This window comes from Pezoporus occidentalis, unplaced genomic scaffold, assembly GCF_034315485.1.
Source record: "Pezoporus occidentalis ecotype Australia unplaced genomic scaffold, CSIRO_AGI_Poc_V1 ctg31, whole genome shotgun sequence".
Lineage (NCBI taxonomy): Eukaryota > Metazoa > Chordata > Aves > Psittaciformes > Psittacidae > Pezoporus > Pezoporus occidentalis.
The window spans coordinates 5727264-5738481 of record NW_026915052.1 but is presented as its reverse complement, the minus strand read 5'-3'; the positions used below and the strand labels follow the sequence as shown (position 1 = coordinate 5738481).

The window sequence follows — 11218 nt, the reverse complement described above, 5'->3', positions numbered from 1 at the left end:
AATGAATGGGACTTTTCATGGCATAACCTGGCTCTGTGTATGCTTTGTATAGACTTCTCCTTGGAGCTGTAACAGAAGTGGCATTTCCACCTTTTTTGTAACTGGGCCACCTCTATTTATTTATATATTTTTTTAATGTCAAGGCAAATTAAGAATATTCCAGTGACATTTCTGTTTGAATAAAACTTCCCTCTCTGTTACTCAAAATTGGATTGACAAAACTCCAGCCATTCTAAAGCTAACTTTTTCAGAACTCTTGAGACAACTCAGAGATGGAACTCTATGCTTGCTAACTGGCACTACTGAAAAATCTTCTCTTCCCTAATTTTTGTGGGGTTGGATGGAACAATTCCAGTTATATGGATAACTGCAACTCACATATAATGCATTCTAGGATTTACCATGGGTGTTTCTGACAGAACATTATTTTAAAATTAAGACACTGCAAAGACAGTTATATCAGATATGCATTAGTAAACTGCTTTAGTTGGATGCTTCTGGGAGAACACCAGCAGTGAAAGGGTTTGAATGTAGCAAACCACTCATTGAGCTCTCAGCATCACTTCAGGTTCAGTCTGAAACACAGCCTCAACAAGGATGTCGCTGAGCCTTGCTCCATTGTGCCCAGAGACGCTGTCAGTGCCATCTGCACCAACAGCTGTCCCTGTGACACTGCAGTTGGCAAGAGCATCTTAACACTGGCCTAGTGCCCCCAGTTCCCATGTAATGGGGGAATACAAGTGTAGTCCGCTCCACCCAGGTACACTTGACTTCACACAGCTGAAAGGTGATAAGTATTAAGTTTCCACACCTTAAGTTACTATGAATCTCGCTTATAAAAGAAAATTTAAACAGTGATCCTTACCTTAGCTTGTCTAAAATATCCAACAGCTGAAGACCTGGGAGAACAAAAAAAGTAGGTATGTTGGCATTATGACCTACTTGGTATTGATCTGTTTTGATTTTTACATAATGTTATGCTCAGAAACACTTTTTGCAGAGAGAAAATGTGAAAATATCTTCAGATGGATCACACAAAGTAGGTAGGGTGATTTGGTAAATGAAGAGACCCATGGTACACACGTCTGCAGCTGTGTGAACCACTGCAGCATCCCCCTGGAGTTACTGAGGGACACAGGCAATTCTGGGGCATGAGCCACCTCATTACAAACTAGACATCTAAAATCAGTCAGATGGACAGTGCGGTCAAATGCCCCTTGCTATCAACAGAGAGAAATGAAGCTCAGGCTCACCAACTCACATGTGTGTATCACGTGAGGTAAGTCCTAACAAAGGTACCTAGGATCCCAATATTCAAGCAGTTGGAAAGTATTTCTGTACCACAGGGCAGCTTCTGTGGCTAAACTGAGTAGACACAGGGTGAAGAAACCTTATTTACTCTTACGAGGAGTTGCAACATATGCAAATGTGGCTACATAAGATGGCTGGCTATAGAAATGTATTGAAAAGTGACACAGTCCTGCTGGAATTCCAGAAAAGAGCAAAGCTATGAGAAAGCAGCAAAGTTAAAAAAGTATGGTTACATAAAAGTTACTGAAGGTAACAGAATTCAAAAAAAAGGAAAATGCCTTTAATATTTGCAGTTTTGCTCCCAGCCCTCTTTAGTCACCTTATGGATACATCCAAAAAAACAAAAAACAAAAAACACCTGGCAACTGATTTTCTCCAGAGAAAGTTAAATGCAACAAACATCTTTACCAATAAACTCATTTCTGATTTGTGTCCTTGTTCTTAGCTCTTCTTTCCCCAGTATGATGGCATTGATAGCACTCAGCAGTGTAACCATGTACGGCACGTTATCTGCGTTGGAGAGCTCGTTCATTATAATGCTGAATCGATATTGCTGGTTCTTCACACTCTGTTAATAACACAAGTGATATTTCTATTCAGACAGTTCAGAAATGTCTACCACTTTGGTGCAGGCTGTCAAATGGAATTAAAACCTCTTAAAAACCTCTCAGTTTACCCCACTGTGCACAAGACAGGAAAATAGGTGAAAACAGCACTCCTCCATTATGAAGCAGGGTCTGGTTGGCAGAGAAAGTCAGTGAAACTCCTCTTGGATCTCCATGCTTTCTGATAACTGAGGCACCTATCAGAGCTTGTGGCCAGTGAAACTCATAGATGTGGCAACATCTTTTTTGCTAATTGGGTTGTGCTTTTCCTGCCAGAAACGACCTTGTGGTTGGCAGCTGTCTGTCCAGACAAGTCACAGTGCCACAGATTTATGCTGACCAGGCCAAATTTCCTATCGTTATCGCCCCATAAATCCCTGCCTCTCTTATTGAAACGATGCAAAATTACCTTAACTCTCAGCCCTATTTTGTGGTACATGGATCTACCTGCATGGATAAGACCAGAGCCATACCTCCTGCTACAGCCCAACACTTGCCTTGTAATGGTCCAAGGCATCCAAAGCCAAAGCGTGGCCATCAGATGAGTAAATGCACAGTGCAGCCAGGAGCTCAAATATTTGCTTTTTGACCATGACATTAGTTGTGTCAAGTGCTGGAGGAAAAACAAAACAAAAAAGAATTTAGAACGACATTAATGTTCTGAATATCAGTGTCTTTTGCTACATGGGTCATGATCAGTGGTAGAAAAAGGACTCAAGAAGTGGAGCCACTACATGGAAGATGGGAAGAGAAATATCCCAATGCATAGATATCCCATCCCAATAGCGTTATGTGATGTAAATTTCTAGTGTGAACAGTAAATGCTACAGGCACCCTACTGGCATTTTGCTGCAGCTTGCATCGATTCCATGTACCAGTGGCATGCTGCAACAGCAGCCAAGATTTCAGCACCCACAGTCACACATCTCATTTCCCATTTTCACATATGTGTATTTTCCAGAACAGCAGATGAATCATTTTCATCAACTAATGAGCCTTATTTTTAGTGCAGAGACATCCAATGTGCATATCAAGTAGGCCAATTGTTCTAACCAGGCCCCATGAATTCCCCTTTTCCCACTTCTCTTTCTCTGTCAGCCCTTAGAGCTAGAAGGGGGTGGATGAGACCATCTTATATTTTTTATTAATGCCCAAAGAAGCTCAACCACTGAAAAGCCCAGCTTGCCTCCCTGTTTCCACAGCACAAAAATACAGCTCTGAATTTCACATGGGTTAAGAAAGTGCAGGGTGGACAGGAAAAAGACTTCAAAACTGAGGAGGGGAACAAGCCAGCTTTCAGACTAAATGCATTTTGAAGAGCTATTAATAAGGGTTTCTGGGCACAGCTGTGATCTCAGCTCTGTGGAGCAGCACAGAAGTTATCCTCCCAGCAGCACCATTATTAAGCGCTATACAGTAACTCCTAGGAGATGCCCTGATGAGTTTCATACCTAATGACGAACCAACTAAATGGCAGCAGAAAGTAAGCGGCACTAGCTACCCACTTTCTAGATGGAACAGACTGAGCAGCACAGAGAATGGACTTTTCTGAGTCTAAACCATGCCACCTTTCCTTATCTTTACAGGCTACAAGTCTTCAAGCCCTTTCAATTCCTCTTCCTTTGCCCTTGGGCAAAGACTAAACAGCAAATGTCTGCTGACAACTGCAGGGTTGAGGACTTCTCATGCCCACATAAGCTAAGTCTGGGTTTATCCCTGGTTTCTCAGTAAACTATGAAGATATTGTGTGGAAATGGCATTGTGTAGCAAAGGCAGCATGATTTCAAAGCAGTATTATTCTAAAGAAGAAAACAATGTCTTTAACCAGTTGCAACCAACAATTTCCAAGAAGCCTGCTGCAGGGCAGGAGAATAAGGAACAGGGAAGTCTGCCCCATGCTGCATATGACGGATGAAGGAGGAAGGTGCCTTCTCACCTTGAAAGAGTTTTCTGACATAGCCCTCATTGCTCACAATGTATTCGATGCCTCTCTGGGAGTTCATAACCGCTCGCACACAGCTAATGCAGGTGAGCTGAAGCAAGGCATCAGAAATCCTGGCCACTCCTCTCCCAGACAGCCTGTCCAGGGCCTCCAGGAGGAGGTCCAGCCCACACAGCTCCAGGAACTGGACCATCCAGCTATCGTCACTGTTCTCCAGGCGCTTCTTCAGCCCAGAGTAGTTCACCACTGATGGCATTTGCAGGAGACGGATGCACAGCTCTGGCTCTGCATTTTCCAGGTTGGCCTCTGACTGGTCAGTCTCCTGGGGTCCGAGTTTCTCCTTCAGAGCAGCCCACTTCTTGTGGGCACCTTCCTTTTTGATTGACATAGTGAACAGTTTGTCCTGAAAGAAAAAGAAAAGACAAAGTGAGAAGTTTGTCTTGACTGACCAACAACCCTCCAGCAGCCAGCGTTTTTCTCCTAGTGATTGGGATGTAAAGCTCAACTGCAGAAGGTCCCCAGCTCTCCAGCATTTATAGCCCACACTAGAATTTGTCCTTCCCCAAAGAAATTCAATATATCCCTTCCTTAACCACATACATTACATTCAGGCCCTGAAAACTCTGTAGAGAGACTCTTAGTACATGTAAGCCAGCAAATACAGTTCTAAAAGTAGCCAATTTACATCAAGCAAAAGGATAAGGTTGGAAGTGGCTTTATCAGCTTTGAACTTCTTATGCCTATTAAACCACTTCAAAGTCTCACTGTGCTGGAGAGGCCATGCAGTTTCTAAGCATTTGCAATGAGATGGAGAAGTAATTTTGAGCATATCCTGCTCATAAGAGCATCTGATTACCCTGTTATTTTTTGCTTTTATGTCTTTTGACTGATGGAGGTTAGTTTTATAGCACTCAACCTCTTCCTGTGTGCTGCAATAGCAAATGTGCATGATAATGTGAGAGCACAACTGGTTGCATGTGAAGGGACAGCAGCAAGAGGCTATGAAAACAGCAGTGTGTCTTTTTGGAAATGGGTACCATCTCTTCAAAGCCCATCTCCATGGAGGACATGGCCTATCTCAGGATGCTGCTAGCAGCAAGGGGGGTGAGGAGCTGATTCAACACAGAGAAATAGCAAAGCCAAGTCTAATTAACTTTTGGTACCAAATTTTATGGTTTTAGGCAGGATTATTATTTCTAAGGCCCACAGTGATTAAGTTATACAATGCAAGTCCTTTTCAAAGCTGAATGCAATCGTTTTGAAGCTGAATTGCTCCCAGAAAGGTCAGTTTGTACCACAAAAGGAGAGGATAAACCTGCTCAACCCAAAACCAGCCACTAACACTACCTTCTCCTCCCTACCACACCACAGGGTCATTAGCTTCCCTGGGCTGGTGAGCATGCACAGGGATCAAAATAACCTGGAGGCCAATTGGCCCCCAAAGCCCAGCACTTGGGGATTTAAGGGATTATAGGAGAGTCTTGCTTTCCCTTACCAGCTCAAGTGCAATAGGTTTCTACCCCTGCAGCATGTACAGAAAGAAATGGGAAAAAAACCCAAGAAATCTCTGAGAGGTTTCATTTGCCAGAAAGCCAAGATAAAGTATGGACCATTTGGAAATAATGGATGGACCAAGTTGGAAATAACTGTTTTTTTTAAAGCTTGCCTTCTGACTTTTCCTGGGGACTGCACTGTTGAGAAAGGTCTTGGCTGCTTTGTTGCAGTAGAGCATCATGGCTTCTGGTTTACCAAAAGCCTTATTTTGGCAGTCACCCCTTGGCAAATATACAGCTAAAAAGTTTGCTCATTTGAGATACACATCATATTACAGGCCTAAACATGTCTCTTGGAAAGATGCAAAGTGGGACAGGACGGGGTATTTCAGAGAGCTTGAACATTTCCCCTGGGAAAAGGCAATGGTGGAACTCTCTGGCAGTGGCATTCAGCTCACAACTCACAGCACCCGTGTTGAGTAAGGGTCAGAGGGGTGATGGAATTAGTGGAATACAGTCACAGCAAATCCTTTTAGAGAGCTCTGAAGAAACCCTCTTGCAGAGTTTCCCTTTGTTTTAATGGGGAAACAGCTGCCAAGTGCCCAGCTGTTCACTGCTCTGCTATCTGGAAAAAAATGATGGTCATAATCGAGAAACATGAAGTTGCAAATATATTATCTAAGAACACAGTGGTAATAAAAAGCACCATATGAAAAAAAACAAACCAAACCCAAAACCCAAACAACAAACCCTCCTGCTAAAGCACAGGCTTGAGTTTCTAAGATTTGTCATCACTGTGTGCAGGCCAGAGCCCTTACTCACTCTTGCTAAAATTCTTGTTGGAATTAGTCACCCCCAGTCACTCCTTTGTACTGCAGACCAGGAATTTGGGTTAGCCTCAGTGCAAAGGAGAAGAGAAATTCTCCCTCTCCAGAGGGAGAAAAACGAAACTATCCTGCCCCAAGGTCACAGCCCTTGGTGATGGGGCAAGGTCCTACATCTTTCACCACAGCTAATTCACAGCTGTGGGGCTGGAGAGACACTCTTAAGGAGCTGTGGTCAGATCCCACCCCATTCTGTGCATGGAACCCAGCAGTCCTCTTCCAATGCCTGGGGTCAAGCCCAGACCTTCAGCATGGGGCAGTGTTGAGGACCATCTGATCTGGATGAAGTGCAGCTCATCCTGCCCAGGCCCATTCTCCAGTGCCTTTCACAATAATCCAACATCCTTCAGCCTTCTGCTGGGAGGATGAATCAGCTGTCCTGTATTTTTTCCTTCTGCACAGGGATGGGCACAAACCCAAGCCCTGGCACTGGGGCCAAGCCCTGGCTTACTGGGTGGGACTCATCCTTCTCTTGGCTCTGCTGTAACCCAGACTCTTTCCTCTCCACAAAGTGAAAGCATGCATCAGGCAGAAAATCTGGTTTTGGGTCCTGTGTGTTCACAGCAGAGTCTTATGGTCCTACTGGTGAGAAAGACTGCCAGAGTAGCTGCTGGAGGAGGATGGTCCTCCTGGATCATGCCAGAGCTTGTGCTGTCTACCCAAGGGGCTGCAGAAGTTCCTACCAGCCACAACCTCCCTCTCTCTCAGGGTGACTTGTTTTTATACTCAGCAAATCACTATTTTTACTTGTATATATTGAAATGTTTCTTATCAAAACAGATAACAAAACAGGCTGGCTTTTTGCTCCCAGTTGTGCAAATACTTCATTATATATCAAAGACAATAAAACAGCATTATTGAACTTAGGCTCAACTGATTTCTGAAAATCAAGCACAACCAAGTGCAACAGGAGACAGGAAATACTGATGAAGAGATAGGAAACCAAGGCAGGTACTTCTCCAAACAGTACCGGCTTGTATTTTTATGTGCTAAGCTGAACAAATTGGATTGATTAAATATTCTTTCCCACAGACAGTGTACTCTTTTTGTAGGGAAGAAAAAAAGACAGCTAATGTATTTAATGATAAAAAAAAGGAAACAAAATAAATAGGAGCTGTACTATATAAATGGAAAGGAAATAAATATGGAGGAGACTGCAGTATGATTCTGCAGATGGTGTGATAAGTCTGTTTACAAACATAGATATGAGTGATACATTATGAATGCAACATCTTTCCATTCTTCCCATTAAGCACAGTGTTGCAAAGCCACTCAGATACATCTTTAAAGGGCTGGTAGTTTCACTTTTTATCTCTGACCACAGGAACTTATTAGCAGGTAAATGATCTCAGCAGAGTGAGACAGATAAGGGCTGAAAATGGAACGCATCTGTCTGCTGTCTCACAGAGGCCATTTAGACTATGCTGGCTGAGGGAAGGAAAGTCCCCTGACAAAAAGAGACAAGATGCTAGATTTAAAAGGCTGAATACATCTTGCCTTGTGCCAGTAGAGGGGCATGGGGAGCTTTGGTTTTTGCTGCCCAGGACACAGAAGAGGATGCGATGGTGGAAGTAATGCCCCCAGCCTCTGCAGCTAGCCATGCCTGCAGCACCCACAGCCTGTTCTCCCCAGCTAAACACTTGGCATCGGGACTGGGTGCTGGGTGCTGCTCCCTAGGGCACAGCCTGATGGTGCCTCTGTGCTTCCTGCTGTGGGGACACCAACAGCCACGACATTCACTGTGATAAATGCAACCCTCTCCTCATCTTGCTTCTCACCCTCAAAGGTCAGTTAGTCCTGATGGGGAATGACAACTAAAGCATCAATGAAAAAAAACTTTGAAGAGATTCCTGTGGGAAACATAAAGGCATCATAAGACTTGTCCTCCTGCAACCAGCCACAGCAACATTGCAGTTCATGGTGCTAACTTTTTGGATCACTGGGTTTGCAAAGCTGTGATGTTCCCTGCATTCACACAAACCAGTTCATAAAATTTCCTCCATTCTTTCTGAATCGGGTGCTTCCCAGAATCAGTTTTCTGTGCCCTTCTGTCCTTCAAGTCAGCTCCTAGGGAGATGACATCTGTGGGAGGTAAATCAGGGCACATCAATACTTTCTCCATCCTGTGAAGCTGTGGAGAAGAGATTTGCACAGCACAGCTTTCAGCTGAAATTATTACATGCCTCCAGGATGACACGGATCACAGCAAGGACCCAGGAGGACTTGTAAAAAGAGATTTCTCAGGGCAGCTAAGTGCAATTGAGTGAAAACAAAAGGGAGAAAAATTACAGCTCAAAACCATTCTGATTTTTTGGGAGCAGACCTGCTGCCCTTGCTGCAAGGATGGGCAGGGGCGAGAGGAAATAGCAGCTCCTTGCTGCCCTTTGAGGAAGTCTGAAAGGACCCTGCCCTACGTGCTGCCCTAGCAGCTGGTGCTAAGGAAGCTCTTTTTCTCTGCTCAGTCCCTCCTTCCTTCTGCGCCTGCTCCTGACGCTCAGGAGCCCGTTCTGCCTGTCTGACTGCTAATGATAGGTTTTGCTTCTGGGTAGTTCCAGTTTTCACTCTGCTGCTAGGAATATGCTAAGTCTTTGCATTTTGCAACATGACAGACAGTCACTAAAAAGAAACAACATCCTGGCTTTGTGCTTTCCAAAACTACTGCCAGAAGCATGATGGGTTTCTTCCTTCTCTCCTGCTTTCACTTGTACTGTTGTGTTTACCCATGTAGTATCTGAACTGCTCGCTCACATACAGGCTAATGAAATCATCCTCCCAAGTACTGAAAGAAGCAGGGACAGGCAGCAACACCACAAATCTCTGGTTTAGAAACCAACCTGACCCCTTGGTGTGGGCCCACCAGCATCAGTAGGAACCATCAGTGTAATGAGTCTCCTAGGGCAGCTGACAGTAACGGTACTATAGGAAACTGAGGCTTGCAAACAAAAGGCATGCTTTGCCCAACAGACCTCAGCATGCAAACCAGCCACTGCTCCATCCTTTCTTCTGCCATAGCCAATAGACTCAGTGATCTTCAGATCTATGTATGCTTGATCCTCACCTGTATCAGAGGCCAGAATGAGTGATAAATGCTTAAAAAAATGAAATGGTCTTGGAATGAGTGCTCAGTCTTGCTCCACATTACTGAAGGAAATGAATTCTCCAGCACAGTGCGTTTTACTTTGGCACAGCCTATGTATAAGGCAAAAAGGAGCTCCCAAAGCAGCCTAGGTTGGCTTTGTCCTCAGAGGCGCTGCACTGTTACAGGGAGTGTTTTGCCTTTAGCAAATGCAGGAGCACAGACATTCGGGCTTCTGTGGCTGGCAGGAAGGATTTGTGCCATTCACACACTGCCTGGGGCTGGCATGGGGCTGACAGTGGCTTCTTCCGGAAATGAACTCCCAGGAAAGGATTTCAGTGCTTAGACAAAAAGGACTGTGGCTTTATATGTATGTATTTTGCCAGTATAGCTCATTACAAAGAAAGGAAAACCACCTTGTCCTGATTCATTGCCATTCACCACTACTGGAATGCTGTGTGCAAGCACAGCTTCTCTCCCCTGGGTAAACACAACCTACGATACCATGTGATGTCTTGCACAAGGGGTAAATATGTCCATTCAATATACATTAGTAGTGATGGGGTTACACCAGGATTAACCACACCAGTAAAAATCATCACTAGTGCCTTCTTCCTCACCAATAAATAAACAAGTAAATAAATAATCAGGCTGCTATCAGTACCACATACAAATCAAGCTCAAGTGAGATGCTTAAGGATGTTTATGTTAGGACCTTCAGTGGCATCTAAACACTTATTTATACTTAACGGTTGTATTAGCTTAGCTTTAAATGGGTTTAAACCCACTCTTTGTTACAACAGTAACACACTCTAAAGACACTCAATATCCAATTTACTTTAACCTCGTAAGCCAGGTTTAAATCAGGTTGGTGCAGCTGTCAGACCTTTGCTTGGGAAATGGCCACTGCCACTGGGAGACCTGGCCAGAAGCACCTCCACCTGCCAGTGATCCTAGCATCATTCAGCATTTTGGGATGTAATTTATTATGATGATTTGGGGGTCAAGTGAGAAGCAGAAACCCAGCAACATGGACAGTTTGGCAATAACTAAGACTCCCGCAGCTGCCACTCAGTAGGAAGCTGTCACACAAACAGACGAGAGCCAAAACCCTTTTATTGCCTTTTGGGGGGTTAATTTTAAACACCTCCACAGGATGCCAAGTGGAGAGAGAAAATGGGCAGAGAGAATAATTCATACCTCAGAGCTGAAGCCAAATTATTTCCTTGTCTCTCTTACACAGAAGGATCCTCTTGACTGGTTGTGTGAGCCTTCACTTCACTGACCAGCTCATTTTCTTCTCTGCTAAGCAACCTTCAGTCAGCAGTCTAAATCCCCACACGAGCATGTCTGCAAATCACAGGCTCTAAGAAAGTTCAACAGGATGTCAGCGTCTAATAGTATGTAAATACCAGTCTTTGGAAAGGCGCAAGGAAGTCATTTTTCTGTAGCCTCCAGGGAATGCATTTGCATGTAACTTGTCACCCTCTCCATTCACTGCACTGGCAGCTGGGAGGGTGACACTTCCCCGTGGGCTGGGGAGAAGGTAGGCTTGCACCCCACCACAGCTCCACCTGCCAGCATGAGGAAGCAGTCCAGGCATGGGGTGACTCAGAGCAAGGAAATGATCAAAGCAGGGAAATGATCTGGTGAAAGGAAGGGGGGAAAAAAAATTAAAAAAAACCCAGGACAAGGATGGCCGGGCTGGGTGGGATGGAGAGTCTGAGAGAGGCAGGCCGTGGGGGCAGCCCCTTCACCTTGCATCAGCTGCGTGGGGGCTTTACAGCTTTGTGGCATTGGGCCTTAAACACTGCAAGATGTTTGAAACCCTGAGAGAGGCAGGACAGCTTAAAATTATGAGGATATCCAACCCGAGGCAGCCCAATCCGGGATTAGCAGCTAGGAGA

At 44.6% G+C, this 11218-nt stretch overlaps 1 protein-coding gene across 1 annotated transcript; it reads right to left on the bottom strand.

Annotated features, from left to right (window-relative positions):
- Positions 1-861: 861 nt before the first annotated feature.
- Positions 862-10886, bottom strand: INF2 (inverted formin 2). Its single transcript, XM_062628097.1, has 5 exons — positions 10512-10886; positions 3853-4261; positions 2414-2529; positions 1720-1879; positions 862-899 (listed from the first exon to the last, which is right to left on the bottom strand). Exons 2-5 carry the CDS (start codon positions 4244-4246, stop codon positions 862-864), a joined length of 708 nt encoding a protein of 235 aa, XP_062484081.1. The 5' UTR covers positions 4247-4261; positions 10512-10886.
- Positions 10887-11218: the final 332 nt, after the last annotated feature.